General features: G+C 43.0%; 4 protein-coding genes across 9 annotated transcripts; 3 read left to right on the top strand and 1 right to left on the bottom strand.

The window, feature by feature from the left end:
- Positions 1-308: 308 nt before the first annotated feature.
- myo1ha (myosin IHa) lies at positions 309-7,305 on the top strand. The gene is made up of 31 exons (XM_041936316.1): positions 309-434; positions 519-634; positions 755-953; positions 1,051-1,131; positions 1,651-1,830; positions 1,918-2,016; positions 2,113-2,226; positions 2,307-2,378; positions 2,487-2,606; positions 2,679-2,746; positions 2,924-3,029; positions 3,134-3,214; positions 3,292-3,383; positions 3,674-3,768; positions 3,874-3,920; positions 4,061-4,141; positions 4,577-4,682; positions 4,761-4,878; positions 5,000-5,113; positions 5,200-5,276; positions 5,355-5,423; positions 5,514-5,598; positions 5,689-5,851; positions 5,941-6,024; positions 6,112-6,205; positions 6,281-6,336; positions 6,414-6,549; positions 6,639-6,709; positions 6,886-6,983; positions 7,075-7,174; positions 7,279-7,305. Exons 1-31 carry the CDS (start codon positions 312-314, stop codon positions 7,303-7,305), a joined length of 3,072 nt encoding a protein of 1,023 aa, XP_041792250.1. The 5' UTR covers positions 309-311.
- A 413-nt stretch (positions 7,306-7,718) lies between these two features.
- On the bottom strand, positions 7,719-11,818 carry kctd10 (potassium channel tetramerization domain containing 10). The gene is made up of 7 exons (XM_041936958.1): positions 11,720-11,818; positions 10,604-10,817; positions 10,352-10,521; positions 9,617-9,703; positions 9,452-9,504; positions 9,148-9,343; positions 7,719-9,025 (listed from the first exon to the last, which is right to left on the bottom strand). The coding sequence occupies exons 1-7, from the start codon at positions 11,720-11,722 to the stop codon at positions 8,807-8,809; spliced, it is 942 nt and encodes a 313-aa protein (XP_041792892.1). The 5' UTR covers positions 11,723-11,818; the 3' UTR covers positions 7,719-8,806.
- A 319-nt stretch (positions 11,819-12,137) lies between these two features.
- On the top strand, positions 12,138-21,206 carry ube3b (ubiquitin protein ligase E3B). Of its 6 annotated transcripts, none has more exons than XM_041937569.1 (28): positions 12,138-12,301; positions 12,489-12,577; positions 12,803-12,971; positions 13,138-13,255; positions 13,416-13,475; positions 13,566-13,670; positions 13,762-13,858; positions 13,966-14,051; positions 14,174-14,256; positions 14,404-14,509; positions 14,612-14,732; positions 14,848-15,025; positions 15,342-15,508; positions 15,610-15,777; positions 15,867-16,038; positions 16,131-16,249; positions 16,356-16,470; positions 16,561-16,660; positions 16,737-16,856; positions 16,943-17,119; positions 17,213-17,323; positions 17,434-17,571; positions 17,680-17,745; positions 17,835-17,893; positions 17,988-18,170; positions 18,349-18,460; positions 18,567-18,659; positions 18,767-21,206. In XM_041937569.1, exons 3-28 carry the CDS (start codon positions 12,811-12,813, stop codon positions 18,956-18,958), a joined length of 3,207 nt encoding a protein of 1,068 aa, XP_041793503.1. In that variant the 5' UTR covers positions 12,138-12,301; positions 12,489-12,577; positions 12,803-12,810; the 3' UTR covers positions 18,959-21,206. The 6 variants fall into 6 exon arrangements, with proteins under 6 accessions (XP_041793503.1, XP_041793501.1, XP_041793499.1 ...); XM_041937567.1 differs by having other exon boundaries at positions 12,489-12,623; XM_041937565.1 differs by having other exon boundaries at positions 12,457-12,623.
- Positions 21,207-21,624: 418 nt separating this feature from the next.
- Positions 21,625-24,913, top strand: aldh3b2 (aldehyde dehydrogenase 3 family, member B2). Its single transcript, XM_041937570.1, has 10 exons — positions 21,625-21,677; positions 22,242-22,437; positions 22,556-22,666; positions 22,953-23,073; positions 23,164-23,249; positions 23,607-23,688; positions 23,774-24,163; positions 24,261-24,427; positions 24,518-24,617; positions 24,714-24,913. The coding sequence occupies exons 1-10, from the start codon at positions 21,625-21,627 to the stop codon at positions 24,911-24,913; spliced, it is 1,506 nt and encodes a 501-aa protein (XP_041793504.1).
- The last annotated feature ends 180 nt before the right edge of the window (positions 24,914-25,093 follow it).

Genomic DNA, 25,093 nt, shown 5'->3' with positions numbered 1-25,093 from the left:
TCATTCATCCAGCCGCATTGGTCAAAATACAGGCTGAGAATTTTCAGTGTCATTGTTGTGCATGCAAAATGTGTTATTGTTGCTTTGGCAGTTTGCTTCCTCGAAAGTTTAGAATTATCTGATAAAGACTCTGATTTATAAAGTTGTTAACCCAAACAAACTCAAATTCATGAAATGACGTGAAATATTGAGGATGAAATATGTTTTGAAATCTTCAGATTATGATGCTTTACACCAGGAATTCAGACTCTTAGGTTGTGCATTTCGCTGCCTTACGGTTGATGCAACCTGTTGCACAGTGTCAGCTGGACATGGAGGGCGCCCTGACGGCGAGGGACCGGGTGGGAATTCAGGATTTTGTCCTGCTGGATGAAACCACAGAGGTGGCCTTCCTCAGCAACCTCAAGAAACGCTTCAGCAAAGACCTCATCTATGTGAGTCTGGGAAAGGACTTATAAACCCTGCTGTGCACAAATGGATGTTAACAATTAATTTGACCATTTAACCCGTTCTTTTAGACCTACATTGGCACATTGTTAGTGTCTGTCAATCCCTACAAAGAGCTGGACATCTACAGTAAGAAACAAATGGAACTCTACATGGGCATCAACTTTTTCGAGCTTCCACCACACATGTGAGTGTGTAATCTGAATGAAAACTGAATATTTCTACATATTGAAAAGCTCCTGATAGTAACTTGAAGCAAGTCAAGTGATCACCTGTTAAATATTCTGATTGCTCTGCATCCCCACAGCTACGCCTTGGCAGACAACGCCTACCACACCATGCTGACAGAGTTCAACAACCACTTCATCCTCATCTCCGGTGAGAGCGGAGCGGGCAAGACGGAGGCCTCCAAGAAGATTCTGCAGTATTACGCTGTCAGCTGTCCCAGCACCACCCTACTAAACACCGTCAGGGACAAAATGCTCATGTCCAACCCTGTCCTCGAGGTCCGCTGGTCATTCATGTCATGTCAATGTACTGACATACCAAAAAGCAGGTCATGCTAACATTAATGAGTCTGTATAATGTGGCGTTTTCCCACAGGCTTTCGGCAATGCCAAAACACTGAAAAATGACAACTCAAGTCGCTTTGGGAAGTATATGGACATTCAGTTTGACAGCCAGGTAAGAATCACAGACACACGTTAAAAAATATATTGATAAATTATAATTCTGAAAGAGAAAAAACAGGAAGTTTATGAGAAGTCCTGTAAGAAGAGTTCTTCTGCTTTAAAATCTCTCAATCTCATTAGCTTCAGGTTCAGGTTCTTCCAAATGTGCCTCCAAACAATAATCTAACCTCCTCAGCTGTGACCCATCACCCAAAGGTTGCATTCACAGTGTCTACAGATAACTTGTGGGTGGTAAATAATTATTAAAAGCTGATTTTAATATTAAAATGTTTGGTTTAAAAGCTCTGTTTAATTATAAAAAATAATAATATAGACGCCTTGTGAGTCCATAAGCATGAAGAATTACAGAAGTTATTTCTTGATTAATTCTTTTCATAGGTGTGAAAAAAGTAGTTTCCAAGAGCAAAATATCTGATCCTAAGAAGATTATTTAAATCCGTCCACTGGACCATAGGCTGTGTTTTTTCTGCAAGTTGTAGAGCTGCTGTTTTTAGGATCATGATGCCCGTAGGGGGATGCTGTCGGAGGCCATATCCTGAACTACCTGCTGGAGAAGTCGAGGGTCGTGCATCAGAATCACGGGGAGAGAAACTTCCACATCTTCTACCAGCTAGTGGATGGAGGAGAGGAGAAGCTGCTGCACCAGCTGGGCCTGGAGAGAGACGTCCAGCATTACAACTATCTAACCCAGGTAACTAGGTGACCCTGTCTGAACAGAATGGATTTGAGACTGTGGTAAACTTTGAAAACCTGAAGCTACATTTGCTGTTTCTGGCAGGGAGAGTGTGCCATTGTGTCTTCCATCAATGACAGAAATGACTGGAAAACAGTCAAAAATGCTCTGCAGATCATCAACATTGACGAACTCAACACTAATGTAAGTGGGATGCTGCTGATGCTGACGCTCTGATTTAAAACCACTGACTCTTCCCTGCTAGTCTGGCATCGCCTCACCTGCTTTCCTTCTGCTCAGCACTTGTTTGGGATCGTTGCGAGCGTTCTCCACTTGGGGAATGTTCAGTTTGACTCGGACAGTAAAGGCCACGCCCTCCTGAACAACAGTGCAGAGCTGCGCTGGGTCTCAAATGTAAGAAAATACAAATGAAAGTCTTCAGATATCCAGGATTATTAAAAAAACACACTCACTTACTGTTATTTCCCCTGCAGCTACTAGGGGTTGATGCTCACGGTCTCCAAGAGGGACTGACGTACAGGAAGATTGAAGCCAGAAGAGATCAGGTGCACGCTTGTTCAATGACTTTTAGTTCATGTTTAGTACGATGAGGCTGACGTTCAATTTTCCATGTGGTGTTTGACATTTATCGTTGACTTTCTCTCACTGTAAAGATCCTCAGCCCATTCACAGTTGATCACGCCATCTATGCCAGAGATGCTCTGGCCAAAGCCATCTATGGGCAGACCTTCACCTGGCTGGTCAACAGGATCAACGAGTCCCTGGAGAACAAGGTGAGGAGAAGAGTGTGCGACAAATGACGAATCCCAGGTGGTGACGTTTTACTGACTTTATACTTTCATCAGGACCCTTCCAGGAAGACTGTAATAGGGCTTTTGGACATATATGGATTTGAGGTTTTCTATGTAAACAGGTAAGCATCTTACATCGTGGCCCTGCCTCGATTATGTTTGATGAGGGCTGTTTTATAGCCTTTTGACATTTGCAGGTTTTTCAATATGCTTCATGAAGCACATTTTGCAAAATTTATGACTAATTCCGTGGTGATTTTTTCTGAGCTTGACCTGTTTGTCCTGACCCGTCTCCTCAGTTTTGAGCAGTTCTGTATAAACTACTGCAATGAGAAGCTGCAGCAGCTGTTCATCCAGCTGACGCTTAAGGCTGAGCAGGAGGAATATGAAGCAGAGGATATTGAGGTAATCTTGCAAACCTGAAACAAAAGCGTGTAGATAGAGTGTGTTTACATTAACTGGCGCTGAGCGGAGCTCCATTCACATTCTGCTCTATAATTCTTCCCCAGTGGGAGCCGGTTCAGTTCTTCAACAACAAGATCATCTGTGATCTGGTTGAGGAGAAACACAGAGGAATCATATCAATACTGGTGCGTATTCATAGAACTATGCTGGCATTTAATACAATGACGCTGAAGTTAATCATGTGTTAATGATAATCCTGCAGGATGAGGAGTGTCTGAGGCCAGGAGACGCCACAGATCTCACCTTCCTGGAGAGACTGGAAGAAAAGATGGGAAACCACCCTCACTTTGTCTCGTGAGTTAAAACCTGAACACACACCTACAGAATGCTTCATGAGCAGGAAGCTAATCACATCTGCTTCATGAAATCATTTTGAGTTACACATTTGGTAATTAACCGGTTGTTTTAATTAAACACAAACATCTAAATGATGTTATGTAATTCAAAGCTAAACTCCATTCATCACCGATATCTCTGCTGGCTGGTGTCTTGAGAGCGAGCCGATAGAGACGGAGGATTAGGGTTTGGTCTGTAAAGCCTCTCACTCTTCATCCCTCTGTCTCTCTTCACCTCCTTCACTGCAGACACAAACTGGCTGACAAAATGACACGTAAGACTCTGGAGAGGGGAGATTTCCGTCTCCTGCATTATGCCGGGGAGGTCACCTACTGTGTTGTGGGTAAAAGAAACCACGATGTCAGGCCTTGTTACTCAAACATCTGAACCCTAATTATGATTATTATTATTCTCAACTGACTAACAGCCTTTTTTTGTGACATTTTAGGTTTCCTGGATAAAAACAATGACCTTTTATATAGAAACATAAAAGACGTAAGTCTGCAAAACAACATTTTATGTTATGTGAAGCAAGGATTGCATTATTAGAATGAATCACATTCACAGATCTTTTCCACCGCACATATTTTGATTGTCATGGCTGAAACTATGTGTGTTATCCCACCTTCTCATAGCTGATTTCTCAGTCTAAAAATGCCATAGTCAGAGAGTGCTTCTCCACAGTGGATTCAGACAGCAGGCGTAGGCCAGAAACAGTGAGTACTCACCATGTTTGACCCTCCATATCCTTTAACTGTGTCACTAACAAAGCTGATGTTACGTATCATGGAAAAGGAGACATTTGACCCACATTATACAACGATATTCATCATGTGAACAAAGAGCAGGAAATATAGATCACATAACAGAAACTAGCACTGATTATCCCTAAACAATTTGCTGTGTGCACTAAAAACACATTATGTACTGAAGAAAGGACATAACTTTGAATTTATTTTTCAAAGAGGAGAAGTCTGCACAGTGTGGAGGTTAAAATGAGGAGGAGCAAAGCCGTCCAAATAGAGTGACCCCTGAGACAAAGAGCAGTCATTTTTGTCTCTGTCAGCGGCAGCCTGACTGCGCCATCATGAAGCCATATGTGTCTGACAGATGAACTGTTGGGGATTATGACCCTCGTGTTGTGCCTGTAGGTGGCGACCCAGTTTAAGAGCAGCCTGCTGAAGCTGACAGAGATCCTCATGGCTAAAGAGGCCTGGTACATACGCTGTCTGAAGTCCAACGAGTCCAAGCAGCCAGGTACTTAAACTGATAGAAGGCACGTGCAGCTGTTTTAATAACAGGGTGGAGGTTTGATCGTCTCTCGTACAAACACAGGTCAATTTGACGAGGCACTGATCAGGCACCAGGTGAAGTACCTGGGCCTGATGGAGCACCTCAGGGTCAGACGAGCTGGCTTTGCATACAGGCGCAAATATGACATCTTCTTAAAGAGGTATGAAGGACCGCAGAACCTGGACCTTGTGCTTGATTTTTAAATGATAAACCTCAGTTTAAGTAGTTCCTCTCCAGCATGGTTAAAACATGCTGAGTGGGTTGTTTGCTGCATCTCACAGATATAAACCCCTGTGCCCAGCCACCTGGCCTCACTGGAGAGGAGTGCCTGCCGATGGAGTGGAAGTGCTGGTTCAACATCTGGGCTACTTGCCAAATGAGTACAAAATGGGACGGTGAGTGCAAAGCTTCTTGAATACAACACAGCAAACACACTTAAAGCCCAGAGTAACCACAAACACTCATTTCTTCCCTTTGTCAGCACCAAAATATTCATCCGCCATCCGAGGACACTTTACGCCACAGAGGATGCTTTCGAGAAATGCAAACATGAACTGGGTGAGTGCAAATGTTTGTTATTACTTTTCAGTCATTACCAGTCACACAGTGATTTAACGTCATGCTCTCTATTTGCAGCAACGAGGCTCCAGGCCAAATACAAGGGATACAGAGCAAAGGGTGAATTCAAAAAACAGAAAGAAGCTGGTAGGTGTCAGAACACATGATGCAGACAGGATGTATGCAGCATTGTTATGTGAGTAAAGGATTGTTACACGTTACATTTTCCATCCTCAGCCACGAAGATTGAAACCTGTTGGAGAGGCGTGCAGGCTAGGAAGGAGAGAGAGAAGAGGGCCTGGGCTGTAAAAGTCATTAGGAAGTAAGAAAGAAGATGAAAGTGTCAGGACCCAGCTCCTCTCGAGGTGGCTGTCACAGTCTCACTGATACAGTATTTAACCATCAATTTTAGATTCATCAAAGGCTACATGAACAGAGGGCAAGCAAAGTGCACCGACAACTCCGAGTACCTGGCCTTTGTGAGACAAAGCTACCTGAACAGGCTTAAGGTCAATCTGCCCAAGAGCGTTTTGGACAAAACGACCTGGTTAGCGCCACCTGCTGTGCTCGCAGAGGTACAACGATTACTCATCTTCATTCTGAAACAGTTTAAACTCAAGAGAGCATTTTATTTTGACTCTGTGCATGTTGTTGCTCTTGCCAGACGTCAGAGATACTGCGTAAGCTTCACTACCGCATCATGGTGCGCAAGTACGTGAGAGGAATCACACCCCAGAGAAAAGCACAGGTAACACATTATGCAAATATAATCTATAAGACTGGATCATCATTCGTCCAGCTGTGGCGATCGGCTTAATATTTTCCATCCCTTCAGCTTCAATTGAAGCTCATCACCAGCTCCATCTTCAAGGGCAGAAAGGACAGCTACCCACAGAGTGTCGCTCAACCTTTTGTGGACACCAGAATCAGTTAAGTATCAGACACATCCACACAATTTCACTTTCCTTTGAACAGCCACGTTTTACATCGTTTAATATCTGTAGGTGAACAAGACATAAACACGAGGGTCCTCCAGATGATTCGCAACGAGCACATTAAGGTAATCAGCTGTCACGCAGAGGAAATACAGCATCACGTCAAGCACATCTCACTGTGTTGCACTGTGTGTTCCTGCAGTACAGCGTCCCGGTCATTAAATATGACAGGAATGGTTTCAAACCAAGGCCACGACAGCTCATCCTCACCCAGACGGCTGCGTATGTGATAGAGGAAGCCAAGATCAAAGAGAGGGTGCTGTACACCTCCCTCAAAGGTCAGCACAACATGATTCCATACAACTCACCTGATATCAGGGGTGTTTTACACTGGGCTAAATAAGCGTCTGTGATCTACTCTTTGCAGGTATTTCGGTCAGTAACTTGACTGATGCCATCATTGTATTCCACATATCATGTGAGGACCCTAAACAGAAGGTATGTGGATCTGTGACGTGCAGCAGATATTTGGGCTTGTCAGAGCAGCCTCTTTTTCAGTATGACACAAGGAAAGTGCACGTAAAACATCAGATGCAGAATTTTCTTAAAAAACACATAGAAAATGACGTTTTGTGATGTAGGTCTGATTGTATATTATTTTGCGGTTGTTTCAGGGTGACCTTGTGATGCAGTGCGACCACTTGTTTGAGTTTTTGACCAAACTCTCTGTCATCGCTAACAAACAGAATGCAATCAAAGTGGTTCAGGGCAGGTGAGTCTGTGTTTAGGAAACAATTGAACAGGTTGGATTTGACATGTGCTTCGATCTAAAACACTTTTGCACCGTTTGTATCAATTCTCAGCATCAAGATTGAAATCCAGGCGGGCAAAGAGAGTGCAGTGGACTTCAGCACTGGGCAGGAACCAGTGGTGTACAAGGCCAAGAACGGACACCTCATGGTGGTGAGATGAGTGTTTTTATGATGAAGAGTGCACTTACTGCTCTGCTCTAAAATGAATCAGCACACGGAGGGATACAACATGAATCAAGCTGTTTGTCACCGCAGGTTGCCACTCGAGCTAGGACACGGTAACACGTGCAGGGCTGCGAAGGCACACAAGGTGCCCCTGCATATTTCATCAGGAGACCCCCAAGGGGAGATCAACACGTCTACAGGAAACACACCTGACCAGAAACAGCAGCAGCACTTAGAAACCCTGAATGAGCTTGTTTTGTTGTACAGCAACACACTTACCTACCATACATACCAGTCAATAATGATTTTTACTTTCCCACCAAAACTATTCATCTCTCATAAGTTTTAACATCAGTCTGCATTTAGTAAAGGCTCACACTGGTCTATAACTCAAACATTTAAATCTACATTCAACATTACTCAAACTGCTTCAAAGGATGTGTACTTCTGATATCTAAAAATGAAGCCATAGGTATCATAATTTTGTATATTCACTGAGAAGGGGATATGCAAATAAAAACAGCACAAAAGAATGTTTGTAGAAATTTATTTGTGATAAAGTATGTATAAATATAAAACATACATATATGTTCACTTCTGTACAACAGACCTACAAGTACTGTGATTGTTAGACATATTTCAACTCAAACCCATTGTGTGCAAACAGTACATTCTCTGATGATGAATGTGGCGATGAAAGACAGGTCTAATTTCTCCCCCTGTTAAAAGCTTGTAGACAGGATTCCCTTCCTGCCAGGGAGGTCTCTGGTTACAGCCATTCACTTCAACCTCAGCATCCATCATTCAATCACCCCAGTACATTTAACACCTCAGGTCACAGCTCAAGTTCCCTCCACTGAAAATAATGATAATTTAGTGGAGTGAAGGGAAAATGCATAAATGTTAAAACTACATGTGGCAGAAGCACTACAGTGAAATGCTGCATCCACCTGTGATATCTTAACTGTATCAAAAGTTATTACATTTTTAAAAAGATTTAATTGCTATTATCTGCAGGCTACAAAATAGCCCTGGTAACATCTAGGAGTAAAACAGTGCCACCATGTGGCCACATCGTGTACAACATCTAGTTATTCCACTGACGACCTTACAGTGGACCCGTCAGAACCATGGTAAGGAGAAGCAAAAATTATGTACATTTTTAGCTGCTTGCATCATATAATTCCTGTTCTCCTGAATTTCATGTGTTTAGGACCTCATATAACAAGATTTATACCAACAATACTATGTTCTTTTTTCCCCACACGCTCAGGTAAAACTGTGATCACCTGCAGTGTTGAATGCAAACACCCATGTCTATGGGCTTCTGCACGCTAGCAGAAAACAGTGATAGAAATTATCATGACTAACAAACAGAGAACAAAACACTACAGCCTGTCAGACCACACAAAAAAGACGACAAGTGGACACATAAACACTCACAAAATCACTTCACCACTACACACTGTTGTATGACACTCATGTCATAGTAGTCTCCTGGAGAAAAAGCTGGTAAAATAAGAATACAACAGAGAGGCGCTGGGTGATGTAAGGCACAAGCGTGGTGCAAAGACTGTCCGGGGTCAGAGACACAGGCTGACGGGTCGAGGGAGAAAGGTCACTGGTGGTGGTGTGTGCGGTCATCCGGTCGTTTGATATGAATCCTACGAACTCGCTCAATTCGTTCTCGCTCCTCGTCCTCATCCAGATGATGAGATCGCCCTGCAGCGCCCCCTGTGGCCTCCAGCAGGGCATTGTCTGGACCCCTCCCATCATGGGACTCATACAGGAGGATGTTGAGGGTCTCCTCATAGATTCGAGCCTCTGGGAACTCCACCTAGGAGAGAAGTGGAGTGTTACACAAGGCATCAGAAAGATATTTAAACAACTTACTGCAGCTCTATGCTCACAAAGAAGCAAAGAGCTCTTCAGAGTGTGTACATTATACAATATATCTACCTTTGTCTGCTTCTTTTCTGTGGCATAAACAATGGAGGTGCAGCATACTTCAGCAATCTTACGTCCCTGGCCATAAAATGACCAACAACAGATCTCATCCCCAATCACATCTTTGATGAAGAGTACACGACCGTTGAACCGCAACGACAGCTTGTCAAACAGCTCAATATTTTTCAGCATGTTGTCATCAGAATTGCTGGGGGAGGGGAAAAACAGTTACACGATGATCATTTATAAAGACAACTTGTTCCTTCCTTCTTTAATTAGACATGTTAGCTCCTGAGATCAGTTGAAGAGGACTTACCTGGTATATGAATATTTGTTGTTGCTTCTGTTATACAGCAGTTTGACAGTAGGCTGTCAAGACAAAGACGGTTGTATTTTGAATGAAAAATAATAACAATATATTCCTCTTAATATTGAACGCTATACATTCAGAACATTATGGAAAAAAAAAAACATAACTTACCTTATTTGATGTTGCAATAAGCTTCTGTTCTTCCTTAGATGATGTCATCAGAGGCACTTTACAAAGGGGTTCATAAGTTTCTTTGTTCTGGAGGGAAAAAGAAGAAGTATTGTTTTCCATTAAAAAAGTTCCACCTGCTGTAACACTACATCATACAAGAGGACATATGCCACCTGGTGGAACAGAGTAGCAAGGCAGGTGAAGGGTAGCGAGCCCCACCCACACAATGACTATGGCTCATTATTTTAGTTATCAACTGTCACCAAGAAATGCTGAGACTCATTTAAAGAGATTGGTTTTAAAAAATGTAATGGCCTTTACAGAATTTGAAAAAGATCAATAAAAGTATTTTGACGTGTATTTTTGTAGACTGTACTTATCCATGAATATATTTTTAATATTCAAAATAAAGAGACTAATTTATTTCTTGTTTTTTTAAGAAAGCGAAAACCGAACATAATGAGGCATATCCAAGGTGAATAGGGGGTGAGATACAGTATGATAAAAAGAAAAAAGTAACTGGACAAAGTTGGTCAGGTGTACAATGCTGAAATGAAAACTATCAAAAATGTAATTAAAACTCAACTTTAGGTGGAAGTATTGCAGAAATTGTTCCAAAGATATATTACCTACGAACTGTTCTCTGGAGCTAATTAAACAAACACTCTGACAATATGATGATAGATTAAGTAAATATTAAGTATCCTAATTGACAGCCCTCTGTGGTGATGTTACCTGCAAGGCAGCTGTACATTCATCAGCTAGGCCTTGAACAAGATAATACTTGGCCTCAGCAAGCAGCTCCTCAGTTTCCCGTCGACTGTCTGGAAGCGGCACTGCCCCATCTCTAAGGTAGTTAAGGATTGTTCCAAAATGTTTCCCACAGCGATCAATCAAGATCCAACCTATAAATATTAAATGGCGAAACGTTGGTAACAGATGACAAGAACGAAGCATGTAATTTAAACATTTTCATCAACAGCTCACCTTCACTGTCTGTGAGGACCTCCATCCTGCCACTGAACATGGCCTTGAGCATTGTGTCCTGTTTGGTTAGTGTCTGCATTGTAGTGTAGTACAGTGCTCCACCCACATTTAACTTAACATATTTAGAGCTGGGGCTGGAACCCTTAAAGGATGTAGTCCGGGTTGTAGCTGCCGGCACTGCCGAGCTCACCACGCTCTCTCCTGACATCTCTTCCTGTGAGAGAACAAGATCAAATATATGAAACCTGGTTCAGGGCTGGTATGTCACTGGTTTCACTTGGTGTAGGGCAAGAAGTAAAAAAGTTAGCTTATTAACACTGGAGGTCGATGGCTCAGATGAATAAGCAGCAGGCTTTTTCTATGCAGTAGTCAGATCAATTAATTGTTGGCATTGTCATGAAACTTGTTGTCAGTAAGAAAATAAAGTGTAGAATATAGCCATTGTAATCCTTTAATCTGCTACATGAAATACACATAATATCTTGTGTATTTCATTTCTGACAATAGCAAGACTTCTCCGATTCTAAACCAGTCATTAAAACTTAAGCCAACTGTCTCTTTAAAATATGGGATTTCTGGGAAAATGTTTAGATAATTACAAACATGTACACAGCTATTCTAAAACGTATGGTTATGTAATCATAGACTTGTATTCGCAATATATCAATGGGAAAAAACAAAAACGCTGTCAACTTCAGGAGAAAATTTTCAGATTCACGTTGCCATGATAAGGCTGTGACAAAAGCTGGAACAGGGCAGGGACCAATGAGACAGCACCACTGACTTTTCCTAATCGGCTGCTATCCTTTTTCGAAGCGTTAATATCAAGCGTTACTACGTCTCTAAGAATATCCACGACCATTTTCCCGCTTGATAAAGAAAAACACCGAACCGCATGCCTCAATCCAATGTTTAAGTTAACGTTTAATAACAATTTGATTTAACCAACACGGCTAATGAGTTAGCTGGCTAGTTAGCTTTAACTAAAGTTACCAAACTTATTACAAATTTGGCAAAATATACACATATTTTGACATTGAATATTAAGTATCTTTCTCCAAATAACGTTAGTAGCGTGTTTCTAACTGGCGTTTGATAAAACGTAAGAATATTTACCATAGAACCCGCAGCAGACTTATTAATTGTAGCTTGCTAACGTCAGTCAGCTAATACCCACTTCCTTCCGGTCCAACAGTGCGCAGTTATAAAATTGACGTCACCTTCCAGTGCTCTGTTTAAAGAGACAGATAACAGTATTTTGTTTAACGTTACGGAGTGTTACAGAGTTTTCAAGATGTGGTCAAAGTAGACATAAGTAACAATGCAGGACCTGTCTTTAAACCACTTTCTTTCCTAGCACTTTAAGGTCACATTTAGAAAAAAATAGCTTTAATTACATTAGCCTTAGCTTGTACATTTCCGCTGTTGAAGGAGTAACAGTGATAACAGTCCCCACACCACCCACCAACACCCAACACAAGGGACGAAAGCTATATCCACCACCAGAAATAAAGTCGCTGTTGTTCCAGCACGAACAAAAATAGTTTGGCATGCCAGACCATCTACTCATAAATACTCTCATATAACGATTTTTACATGTAGACAAACACTACCCGGAATCATTTAGTGCGACACAGTGGCGGATTAATGGCTGCAGTCACTATACGGATCTCCTCTCATTGTTTACATTTCGAAACGGTATGTTCCCTGTGTGTTTGAGGTTGTCATTGATACAAGATCAAACCTAACCCCGCAATAATGATAAATATCGCCAAATTAATGTGAAGACATTCTCGCTGAGACAGTATCAAGCCGACAAGCGGCGAACTAGCCCTGTATGCTAACTATCCCAGCTCCATCTTTACTGTATCGCCTGCTGCTCCAGAGATGGCAAGTTAGTCTTCATCTTTCGTTTGGATTTCCTCCTGCTTGGATCTCAAGGACAGCCGAATGACTGAGGAGGTATAGCACCAGGTGAGGCTACAGGCCAGACAGCATCTTCATTTGAGGAATATCGCAGGTAAATTCACTGTTATGCTAACTCAAAACATTGTGAAGATGTGCAGTTGTTAGGATGCTGTATTTTTTCAAAAGCGCCGCTATTTGCTCGAAAGCCACTGTAAAAATCTCATCCATTCAAGAATGCGGACAATCAGCGTGTAGTTGTGTAATGCAGCGGGTAATATTCGTCTTTTCCAGGGTGCGCAATGTTTAGTGTACCTCAAACCTCCAAGTCCGCGTTCCTGGACAAAGCCAGGCTGGCCAGGGAGGAAAGGAGAGGACAGAAGGATAAGGAGAAAGCAGCAACCCACATCCAAGCGCTGGTCAGGAGATTCCTCTGTCGCTGCAGACTCCAGAAGCAAATAAGGTAGTCTCCAGTTTGATTAGACGGAGATTTTTTAGCTACTTGTTATTTGAAGAGCCTTAGTTCATTATGTTAGCCACAAATATGGAAATTGTGGAAATAGAATTGTTCTTACTTGCTTTCCTGTCATGCAATCGTTTGCTGAATACTTCATTCTGCATCTCACCAGGAAAGAGGTAGATGACTATTTTCAAGCATCAGAAAGTGGGACAACAAAAAGAAATGCGCTGTCAATTTTCAAAATTGCGCGGAAATTACTCTTCATATATCGGCAAGAAGATAAGATGGTGAGTACACAAGCAGTACGAGTCAGTTCACTTTCATACAGATGTTGTTTCTGTTCCTTGTTGATTTTGTGGAGACTTTTGAGAGGCTGTTGTGAACAAAACAGAAGTACTCTTGTCTTTGGCTGTGTGGCTCACATGACTGTATTTTTGTACATCACAGAGGTTCGAAAAGCTCTGTCGTGCCATCCTTGCCAGCATGGAGGTTGAAAATGAACCTAAAGTGAGTGTGCATGTGTTTATACGCTCCTCATATCAAACATTTTTTCATGTGATTTATGTCACAGTGACTGTTCTCACGTTTGGCCCTCAGGTCTGGTATGTTTCCTTGGCTCTCTCTAAAGACCTCACCATTCCCTGGCTCAAACAGATAAAAGACGTGCTCTGGACCTGCTGTCAGCGACTGAAAAATTTAAAGGTTACTCTCAATTTGAAGCTAAAAAGTGTTTTTTAATATTCAATTTATGACTTTGATTGTACATATCACTGTCTTGTTTTGTGATTTGCAGCCTGACATACTTCAGGACAATAAACTGGTGACGCTGTACCTCACCATGCTGGTGACCTTCACAGACACTTCAACCTGGCGGATAGTCAGAGGGAAGGGTAAGTTTTTAGTCGAGCTGAGGTTGTTATCATAAACAAACCTTTTGTTATTGCAGGACATGCTCTCTACAAAGACAAAACATAATATTTCCCCCGTGTTATTTTAGGAGAAGCTCTCAAACCCGCGTTGATGAGGATTTGTGAAAATATCATGGGCTATCTCAATCAAAAGGGATTCTATTCAATACTGCAGGTTCAGTATTACAGCTCACACTTTTTCAGTGTTATCAAGAGATTGAGTGAAGCTGTGTGACACATATTTTCTGTAATAAAAAAAAATGCACATTGTACGTCATCTTAACTCTTCTTGTTTAGATCTTGCTGACCAATGGCTTGGCTCGCTCTAAACCGTCTCTCTCCAAAGGCACTTTGACAGCTGTGTTCACTTTGTCATTAAGGTGAGCTGGTAATTTGATAAAAAAAGATAATAATCTTGAATTTTTAATATGTGAAGTGGAGGTGACATTTTATATCCAATTCTGTTGTATCCTGTTTTGTGGTTTTATTTGCAGGCCGCCCTTTTAATTAAATCTAATATTTTTCAGGCCAGTCATTGCTGCTCACTTCTCTGATAACCTGCTAAGATCATTCCTCATTCACATCATGTCAGTTCCAGCTGTCGTATCCCACCTCAATGTGCTCACTCCAGAGGTAAAAGCCTTGTCATGTATCACTTATTGTTGTATTGTTTCACTGTATGTAGTGATTTGAACCCTCAGAGTAGGTTGTAACCTCTGCTCTCTCTCTCTACAGTGCATGGCATCCATCCACACACATGACCTGCTGAGGAAATTCATTCTGTTTCTCAGCCGGGAAGAGCAGTGTTTGGACATTTGTGTGTGTCTCGAGGGGAGCCACACACTCTGCTTACTTGGTACAGTATCTTGGATGAATATGGGCTTGCACTTTCATCAATGCAATCTAGTTGTGTACAGATGAGAAATCACAGTGTGTCACAGTTGTAACAGCATCTTTCTCATGTTCGATAGGCAACCTGATTCACTTGGGCTTCCTTAATGAGAAAGTCCTTGAGGAGGAGGCCAACCATTTTGTGAAGGACCTGACTGACATGCTGTCCTACTGTCAGAGATACGTCTCCCAAAAGAAGTCCAACCTAACCCACTGGCACCCTGTCCTGGGCTGGTTCTCCCAAACTGTGGACTACGGGTCAGTGAAATACTTCAGACTTGCTGAGATTCACCAGAACACTACATAGAAAAGGTTTCCCAGAAGGCCCAAAATATACAAACAGAGGAAAGGTTTGAGTCCCTTTGCATGCAAAAGTAAACATTTTATTGTCTTTGATAGCACAAAAATCAATTGCGCCTTTAAGAAAAAGAACACACAGAAATGGTTTGATAAACTTACTCAGGCTGCCTGGTTGTTGCAAGCCATTAAAGCATCATTATTCGTGTACTTCCTATCAGATGCATGTGCTTGACTTCGCTGCGACTCTGCTTCCTCTGTCTCTTGTGCTCTGCAGTCTCAATGAGTCAATGCCACTGGTCACTAAACAGCTTCAGTACCTGTGGGGTGTTTCTGTCATTCGGACCCTCTTCAGCGACGTCCTCTCTAAAAAGCTGGAGAGTCAAGAGCCCACTCCCCCACCTCCGCAACCCAGCACATCACAAAACAACCTACCGGTTAAAAGTGAGTCATAACCCAAAATTCTTCAACTTTAATTAAACTATAAAAAGGTTTGGAGGTTCTTGAAGGTTCTCTGCTTCCCTGTCCCGTTTTTGTTTTGACAGACCTCTTCAAGCGAGCATTTCAGAAGTCGGCTTCTGTGCGGAACATCCTGAAACCAGTCGGAGGGAAGCGAGTCGACTCAGCTGAGGTGCAGAAGGTGTGCAGCATCTGTGTGCTGTACCAGACTGCTCTGTCTACACTTACGCAAATACGACTCCAGATACTCACAGGTGAGTGCCGGAATCTTTCTAAATCTCTTTTTTAACATAACACAACACAACAACGTATTATCTTACTGTATGTTCTCTGTTTTCTGCAGGTCTGACACATCTCGATGACCTTTTGCCCAAACTTTGGGCCTTCATCTGTGAGCTCGGTCCTCAGGGAGGCCTCAAACTCTTCATGGAGTGTCTGAACAATGACACTGAAGAGTCCAAGCAGCTCCTGGCTATGCTCATGCTCTTCTGTGACTGCTCTCGACATCTCATCACGTAATTTCACAGATTTTTATAAAAACTGTGCTGTGCGTCAGACGTCCAATCCAACCGTAATGTTTTACAGTTACAGTTTTTCTGTGTTCCAGAATTCTGGATGACATTGAAGTCTATGAAGAACAAACATCTTTCAAGATAGAGGAACTCATCACTATCTCCTCGTTTCTGAACACGTTTGTGTACAAGATGATATGGGATGGTATCTTAGGTGAGTGTGCGGCCTCACAGAATCCTTAGCATTATGATGATGATGATACCTAATTGAAAAGGTCTCTTTGTATTGAAAAAGCTGCTTTGTATGTCATGTTAAACAGAAAATGCTAAGGGAGAGAAACTGGAGTTGTTCCACAGTGTTCATGGCTGGTTGATGGTGCTTTATGAGCGGGACTGCAGGCGACGATTCACCCCTGATGACCACTGGCTGCGCAAGTAAATACAAACACTGAATAGCTGTTGCTGTCCTAAACACACAGGCCTTTTGTTTCTGTATAGACTGTAACATCTTTGTGTTGCATTCAGGGACCTGAAGCCCAGTCTGTTATTCCAAGAACTGGAGAAAGGCAAGAAAAGAGCCCAGCTATTATTGCAGTACATCCCACATGTCATTCCACACAAAAACGTGAGTAAACGGGATCCTGTCACGTAAGGTCGGAGTGTCATTTTCAGTTGTGTCATCACTTTTCCTCTCATTTCAGAGGGTGCTGCTGTTCAGGAACATCGTCACAAAGGAAAAAGAAAATTTAGGATTGATAGAGACGAGCTCTGCCTCGCCACATGTCACCCATATTACCATCCGTCGCTCACGGATGTTAGAGGTATGGAGTGAACAGACCAGATGGATTAGTACCATACTGCTTCATGTCAGTGGTTCCATATTAACACCTGTTTTTCCCTGTCTAAGGATGGATATGACCAGCTCCGCCGATTACCAGCGAATTCTATAAAAGGCGTCATTCGCGTGAAGTTTGTCAACGATCTGGGAGTGGACGAGGCTGGTATCGATCAGGATGGCGTGTTCAAAGAGTTTCTCGAGGAGATCATTAAGAAAGTGTTCAATCCTGCTCTCAACCTGTTCAAGGTGAGTCAGGCAAACGGAAAGCCATTTTTTTTAAATCACCACAATTCTTGATTTGACTGTTGACTGCATGTGTATGATATTTATTTTCCACAGACTACGAGTGGAAACGAAAGGCTGTATCCTTCACCGACATCGTACATCCACGAGAACCATTTGCAGCTATTTGAGTTTGTGGGGAAGATGCTCGGGAAAGCTGTGTATGAGGTACATTTGTGCTTTCTGGGGAAGTGTCCCGATTTGTCGCTCTCTACTCTGAACGCCAGTGTTTTAGGTCATCGTCAGTGAATGTGTAACTATAACTTATGTGTTCTCAGGGCATTGTTGTGGACGTCCCTTTTGCCTCCTTCTTCCTCAGTCAAGTCTTGGGTCACCACCACAGCACTTTCTACAGCTCCATCGACGAGCTGCCATCGCTGGACTCTGAGTTTTACAAGAACCTCACTTCCATCAAGGTCCGCTAGAATTACACTTGAACAATTTTTCTTACTAATTTGTCACATTTTTTTTCTCTATTTCACTTATCTTTCATTTTATTTATTTCTTTATTTATTTATTTTCAGCGCTACGATGGAGATGTAGGAGATCTAGGACTCACGTTATCCTATGACGAGGATGTTATGGGACAGGTAATAGTGGGAAATGTGGTAGATATAAAACATTGTCGTGAAATACATGAAATTCACAAGTAAAAGCAACTTTGTGTGTTCCTTTACAGCTTGTCTGTCATGAGTTGATACCTGGAGGGAAAACCATGCCAGTCACCAATGAAAACAAGTACGTAAATTCATATTGTTTAAGTTTAAAATGTTCTCCTTTTGCACGTGTGTGCTCGATGGAAATCGCTGTCTAACTCTGCCGTTTCCCGCAGGATCAGCTACATCCACCTCATGGCTCACTTCCGGATGCACACGCAGATTAAAGAGCAAACGGCAGCTTTCATTCGGGGCTTCCGCAGCATCATTAACCCGGAGTGGCTGCACATGTTTTCCACGCCTGAAGTTCAGCGTCTCGTCTCGGGAGACAATGCTGAGATTGATCTGGATGACCTCAAGTATGTGACATTTCAGACGTCTTTAATGAGGACTAAATTCTCTCTGTTTTCTCGCTCTGCCACCACAACAGTTCTACTCATTGTAACAGAAGTTTCCTCAGCAAATGTGTCCAGACGTTTTCCTTCATCTGTGCTTTCCGGGCAGCTCATCCTTGTTCTCTTCCACTCTCTTTCTCAGGAAGCACACTGTCTACTATGGAGGTTTTCACAGCAGCCATCGAGTCATCATCTGGCTGTGGGACATCCTGTCCAGCGATTTCAACGCTGAAGAGAGAGCTATGTTCCTTAAAGTAAATTTTTGCCTCTTTGTAACTGTCACAGCCAACAGCTTTTCATGTCTGCTGCCAGGTGGCTCATCATTGTCTTATTTCTTGTCTTTGAAATGTGTTTTTACAGTTTGTTACCAGCTGCTCAAGGCCACCTCTTCTAGGTTTCGCCTACCTCAAACCACCTTTCTCCATCCGTTGTGTGGAAGTTTCAGATGATCAGGTAAGTATAAAAAAGGAGAAAAAATTGATGCTGCCTACTAGTTTGTAGTCTGTGTTTTAGCTTCCATGTGTTCATACGTCTGTACTAACAGCGCGTCCTGTGTCTAGGACACTGGAGACACACTTGGCAGTGTTCTTCGCGGCTTTTTCACTATCCGCAAGAAGGAGCCAGGTGGACGGCTTCCCACTTCATCAACGTGCTTCAACCTGCTCAAGCTGCCCAACTACAGCAAGAAGAGCATCTTGCGCGACAAGCTGCGCTACGCTATCAGTATGAACACAGGCTTTGAGCTCTCCTAACTCAGCTGCATCAGGACAATCTTCACAGGAGGGTTGCGCTAAGTGGCCTGAAGGAAGCACAAGGCTTGGCTTACCTGGACTGGAGCCTGTCACATCAAAGGGGCATCATATAAACAAAAGGGGGATCGTGGAGGACCTACAAACTCTGCTTTTGTCTCTTTTGAAAACTGGATGAGCTCTGCTCTACTTCACCCTCACATCAAAGGGGATGCTGTTTTTGCAGCACAATCCAATTTTTAACATCTCCCTTTGCCACTCCCAAAATTCAATCTGCGGCGTGTTTAACTCGATGGAATACGGATACACAGTGGCTAGATCTGTCTCTCAGGCTTAACAGAATCATTCTCGGATTTAACACTCCAATTTTAAGCGAACTGGAAAGCAATATAGATGCAATGCAAGCCATTAGACACGTGGTCGACTCACTCGAGTGAAACCAAGCAATGCATTGTTAATGTACTTACAAGCTTGGGCTCCATTATCCGAGCAACTTTCAGCCGATATTGGATGAGTCTTAAAATGTTTTGCTGAACATAATGCGTCTTTTATAAATGGAAGACAAATCAGTGTCTTGTGTTCAACCTCCATGAAGGAGGAGTTGCTCACAGCAGTGATCCTGTGTTCATTACATTATGTCCCATTTGGAGGAAAATCATTCTGACCTCGCTCCATTTCTCCCCACTAAAAGACACAGCAGTCACCCGAGAGAGGCATCGGCCCTCTGGTTTTTATGTTCCCACTGCCTTTGGAAATCTAGCTTCTGCCTTGGTTCTGGTGAAGCGGCAGAATTTCTTGACAGAGAATCTGATCCTGCTGTTGTTTGATTCAGAAAAAATGTCCTTTGCTGTAGCATTTGACTTTTGAGTAATCAAAAACTGGAAATGTTTTGTCACTTATTTGTATTTCCTGTGTCCAGGAAAGCAGACACAGCTGTTCATTGTCACACATCTGTGCTTGACTTACACTCCAAAAAAAAAAAGAAAAGCAAAGTTAATGATGTTAGCCTTTGAACTTAATACTAGTAAAACTGAAGATTTCTCACTACACCCTTGAATAACGCCGAGTGCCTCATAATGCCCCCAACCGCCCCTCCCCCCCACGCTCTCACACGTCCGACTGTAACCAAGAACAATGTTTATCGGAAACAAGCCATAGAAACGAGGGCTGTGTACCTGGACTTATTCTCTGCTCTGACTAACAAAGAAGCGCAGAAATCCAACCACTTTACCACCACTACAACGACACTACAACTACAACAGCCGAGGAGGGTTTTCCTGCGATGCCCTCCCATCTCTGTGGACTTTTTAAGCCATGCGGAAAAGAATTTGAGGTTCAGAAACCTCTCAACATGATGTCATGGACTGGTTCGTCAACCAAATGCTTGACTGCTTGATTTGATGTTCCCTTGGATGGAAAGGTTGCTCAGCTCTCTGCTGTTTGGGGCTGTTGGGAAGAGGGACATGTGGGTGAATGTTACCTTATAAGCCTAAATATTACTTCACACAGGGTTCAGAAAGGAGACGCTTTAGTCATGAACCAGAAACGTTAAAAGAAAAATATCAATTTCTTTATTATGCAAAAAAATGTTCTGTCATGAATGAGTATGGATACTTTTAAGCTATAGAACATACTGGAGGTCATTATTGCCATGTTTCTAACTAGTAATATCATGGCCACTAACTTGTGTGAAAACAACAAATAAAAGTGATTATAATTCAAGTACAACCATTATATATATATATATATATGTATATATATATACAGTATAAATAACACTGGTTGTATTGAACGAACCAGCAGTCTACTAATGAGATTAAACTATTTTCAGACAAATCAGTCAGGAGGAGTTTGCTCCAGCTCTCCTCCTTTTTAATCTATTCAAGCAAGAAGTGGAGACACCACGGACGGATTTACACGAGTGTGTGTTCATGTGCAAGAGGGATGAAAGATACCTCACAAGCTTGTCTGTCTCGTCTGATGAGGTCACTCATCTGTTTTGAAAAATGATGTCAAGAGTAGGCTGTAGGCTTTAAATGTACCGGTGGTCTGCTGATGCTGACTTTGAATATTCACCCTTTTAGTACAAAAAAATGAAATAAAAATGATCCTGGAATTGTTCCCACCCTTCATGTGAAAGTTTCCATCTTTTTTTAAAGTGTCTTTCAAACTGGCTGCACTGCAGTGAGGAGTGTGTTGTTAAAAAAGAAAAAAAAAAAAGATTTGTCCATGTGTAAGATACTTTTCCCCCTGTAATGTTTTCATGTACACCAGTGTTATATAAATAATTTACCTTGAATCGTTTACAACACAAGGAGTATTTTTTCCCCCTCTCAAAGCTCTGGCTGACTCAACTCATTAATTAAATGTAGAGAATTAATTCCCAACACCTGCTGGGTGTGGATGGACGCCTGCAGCACCGCGGACTGAAGTGTATCGTTGCTCTGATGACAGCAAACCGCTTTAAAACATGAGCAGGAGCCTGCAGGATTGAGAATGTCTCATTCACACCACGTTTTCTGGTTTTCCTGAATAAAGTGCATGGCGGATTACGGTGTAAATGCGCACGTCTGACTCATATTCCGCGTTGTGCGTGAGAGGATTTCCACCGCGCCAGCTGCAGCGTTCTCAGCTGCTGACCTGCGGTCACCTGAAGCTGCAGACCGGCCATGAGCAGTCCGCCGAGCCCCTCTCCAGCCCGATGGTTCAAAGCGCTGCGCAGGTAATGTTGAAAAAAAACCCAGCGACACTTGAAGTGTGCAGCGGATTCTGATGTAGGCCACAAGCAGGAAACGCGCTGGTCTCACTGTTCAGTTGTTCTTTACGAGTGTTGCTGGAGTTTTGAGCCCACACTGCTTCCAAGGTTTTCATGTTAAATAACAGTTTTAGTTTGAACTAATGTAATCAGAACTTGCAGTGTAATGTTACTGTCCTTCGTCACCTCCACATGATGCATTGAGGTGACTGGGTTTAAGATTATCAGATTCCAGCTTTGTTCATTTATGTGCATCACCTGACTGGCTGGAGTTGTTAGGATTTTCACTATCCTCCCTGCCAGTGGGGCTTTAACTGGTGCATAGGCTTAACGGCACACTAACTCCATTCAGAAAGGCCAGTGGAGGATTCTCGACTGGAACAAACATGAGTGGAAAAGTTAGGGCGTGCAATGCTTGTCAGAGGAACGGCCGGTTAACGTGTAGAAGGTACAGTGATGAGCTGTGGATGGTGGATGTGTTCTTGTTGCCCCGTGGTGTGAGTAAAACCAGTGAGGTGGTTGCTGTTTCAGGACCAGGCTAGGGGAGCCGTGTTTGAAGACGTACCCGCTGGAGTGTGTGGATCTGCTGAAGAGGGCAAGAGTTGCCTTTCGAGCTGGACGCACCCTGAAGGAGGCCTTCAGACTGGCTCAGCTGGAGGCTGTGGTCCGGATGCTGGAGGAGCACAGCTGTGACTTTGTGGATGCTCTTGGAAGGGACCTTCACAAGGTCGGTGGTTGTGTTCGTTAAAAGCATGAGACAATGACAATGTGACTTGACGTAATGGTCCAAGTAGTTATTCCTTGCCATTTTTGTCTTCATTCTTGTTTTTTTTTTTTTAAACCAGCCACGGTTTGAGACAGTTGTGTCAGAACTGATTCTTGTCAAGAACGAGGCACTTCATGCCATCAACAACCTCAAGAAGTGGATGCAGCCGCAGCATGTGGAAAGAAACCTGGTGCGTCTATTGTGTTTGTAAAGACCATTTTATCCCCAAAAGCATCTGTATGATATTATTGGGATTATTCATGACTTATACAACCTTTTTGGAGAGAACATTCCGTCTGGCTGCCACAAAGAAATGTATTGTGTCGCCAAAGCAGATTAAAACTTAAGTTGCTGTGCCCTTTTTGTAGAATGAATTTTTTCTTTCTGTTAGTCATCATGTGCACTGATGCAGACTTTCACTCATGAGAGTTCTGCTTCACTTGTAACCTAATTGTGAGCTTGTCTGGCTGGTCCAGTCCACCACATTGGATGAGTGCCTGGTGATCAGTGAGCCGCTGGGGGTGGTGTTTATCATGGGGACCTGGTGTAGTCCTGTCCAGATGTGTCTGGTGCCGCTGGTAGGAGCCATCGCAGCAGGTGCAGAGATTTAAGACACTCATGTAATCAGTTCAATTCTAGTATTTTCCTCACACAGGCTCACTGGTGATATTTTACTAATGTGTGTAGGAAACTGTGCGATCATCAGCCCCTCTGAGTGCACCGCCCACACAGCAGAGCTGCTTCACCGTCTCGTCCCCTTCTACTTGGACAATGTGAGTAATTACACAGCAGGGAGGATGGATTGGGTAGTTTTCATTCGGAAAGTTACAGCAGACATTTTTTTTTGTACTTTTTGAGGTTTTTTTTGCAGCAATATTGAAAGGTTGTGTAAATGTTTACTATATACTTTGATGGAATAGACAGTCTTGGATATTTATTCAACTAATTTGAAATGCTGTCAAATCTGGGAGGATGGAAACCTCCACCTTTCATCACCCAACACCCACACAAAAGTCGACTCTCAAACTCAGATTTTTCTGCAGTTGTATTCTGTGTATTGATTGACAGTAAGGACCTACGGTGCTACAGCAAAGCGTAATGAACTTATGGGAATTCTTCTCCTCCTCAAGGAATGCTTCCATGTGATTCTTGCAGGCACAAATGACTTGCCTGAAATTGTGGAACTTAAATTTGACCATGTCTTCTTTACAGGTAAATATAAACTTATCTTTATAATCATTATGTGATTATTCATTGAATTAATCTGAAGTTATTAAGGATGTCTGTCAATCCCAAGGGAGCAGGGAGGAGGGCAGCAGGCTTGCTCAGGCTGCAGCTCGCACACTCACACCTGTCACCCTGATTTTGGGTGGCAAGAACCCGTGCTATGTGGACCAGCACTGTGAGATTGCCACCACCGCACAGCGCATCGCCTGGGCACGTTTTCATAACGCTGGACAGAGCTTGGTGGCTCCTGACTACATCCTGTGCCACGTGGATGTCAAAGAACGGCTGGTGCAGGCCCTGAAGTGCTGCCTGATGCAGTTCTACGGTTCTGATCCCAGAGAGTCCCGAAGTTTCGGCCGCATGGTCAATCCAGAGATCTTCAACCGTACGAGAGACATGCTGTGGAGATCTGGCAAGGTGGCCGTGGGCGGGCAAGTAATAGAAGCGGAGAAATATATCGGTAAGCATCCTCTGTGTGGAAGTCTCTAAAACAAAGCAAACTGTGTCGTGCATTACATGTAATACTGCTGTAAACCTGTTTTCTTTTTTGTCTGAAGCCCCAACAATTTTGACAGAGGTAGCTGAGCTAGATCCCATCATGAAACAGGACATTTTTGGCCCAGTTCTTCCTGTTCTGACTGTCAACAATATGGATGAGGCAATTACCTTCATTAATAAGCAAGAGAAACCCCTCTGTGTGTACGCATATTCTAGCAACAGCAAGGTACATGAGACATTAAAGCTAAGACCCTCTGCATTGATTGTACTGATGCAGCCGATGTGTATTCTGATCATTGCTTTTCTGGCTACGCAGGTCATCTCAAGGCTAATGAGTGAGACGTCTAGTGGAAGCTTTTGCTCCAATGACAGCGTCCTGCAGAGTCTGATGGTGGCTCTGCCTTTTGGTGGAGTTGGTAAGTCAGTGGCAGCAGAGTACATATTATGACAAACACAGTGGTGGAATGATATAACCAACAACACACCAACTCTCCTGCCACGTTTTTCGACAGGTGCTAGTGGAATGGGTTCCTACCATGGCCGCCACAGCTTTGACACCTTTTCTCACAGGAAGTCATGCCTGCTGAGAAGCACACGGTTTGAGTGTGTAACCTATCTGCGCTATCCGCCCTACGAGGACCGCAATCTGTCTCTAATGACATGGGCCAGCACCTTGTCCCAGAAGAGCCAGGGCTGGTGCCAGATCCTGTGACTGTGTGGGAGGGTGATATCAAAACCATGTTGGAAGAAAGCCGAATGCCCCATAAGTCCTGAACAGTCCTGACATGCAAGTGTATTGTTGATACATTAAAAATAGATGAGAACAAAACCTACTGGGGTACAGCCACACCTAACAGAGGAAGTGCAATATGCGTGCTAGTTATTCAATCTC

The sequence above is a fragment of the Chelmon rostratus genome, chromosome 5, assembly GCF_017976325.1.
Source record: "Chelmon rostratus isolate fCheRos1 chromosome 5, fCheRos1.pri, whole genome shotgun sequence".
Classification (NCBI taxonomy): Eukaryota; Metazoa; Chordata; class Actinopteri; order Chaetodontiformes; family Chaetodontidae; genus Chelmon; species Chelmon rostratus.
The sequence above is the reverse complement of the archived record's forward strand: the minus strand, read 5'-3'. Positions and strand labels throughout refer to the sequence as shown.

Coding starts and splice junctions, on each gene's coding strand:
- myo1ha (XM_041936316.1), top strand. CDS start 312: ATGGAGGGCGCCCTGACGGCGAGGGACCGGGTGGGAATTCAGGATTTT. Junction 435..518: donor TCAGCAAAGACCTCATCTAT/GTGAGTCTGGGA, acceptor CCGTTCTTTTAG/ACCTACATTGGCACATTGTT. Junction 3,030..3,133: donor ATGAAGCAGAGGATATTGAG/GTAATCTTGCAA, acceptor ATTCTTCCCCAG/TGGGAGCCGGTTCAGTTCTT.
- kctd10 (XM_041936958.1), bottom strand. Junction 9,704..10,351: donor AATGTACAGCTGCCTTGCAG/GTAACATCACCA, acceptor TTTTCCCTCCAG/AACAAAGAAACTTATGAACC. Junction 9,505..9,616: donor TTATTGCAACATCAAATAAG/GTAAGTTATGTT, acceptor TTGTCTTGACAG/CCTACTGTCAAACTGCTGTA.
- ube3b (XM_041937569.1), top strand. CDS start 12,811: ATGTTTAGTGTACCTCAAACCTCCAAGTCCGCGTTCCTGGACAAAGCC. Junction 13,476..13,565: donor AGGTTGAAAATGAACCTAAA/GTGAGTGTGCAT, acceptor TTTGGCCCTCAG/GTCTGGTATGTTTCCTTGGC. Junction 17,894..17,987: donor CCAGTCACCAATGAAAACAA/GTACGTAAATTC, acceptor CGTTTCCCGCAG/GATCAGCTACATCCACCTCA.
- aldh3b2 (XM_041937570.1), top strand. CDS start 21,625: ATGAGCAGTCCGCCGAGCCCCTCTCCAGCCCGATGGTTCAAAGCGCTG. Junction 21,678..22,241: donor TGGTTCAAAGCGCTGCGCAG/GTAATGTTGAAA, acceptor TTGCTGTTTCAG/GACCAGGCTAGGGGAGCCGT. Junction 22,438..22,555: donor TTGGAAGGGACCTTCACAAG/GTCGGTGGTTGT, acceptor TTTTTAAACCAG/CCACGGTTTGAGACAGTTGT.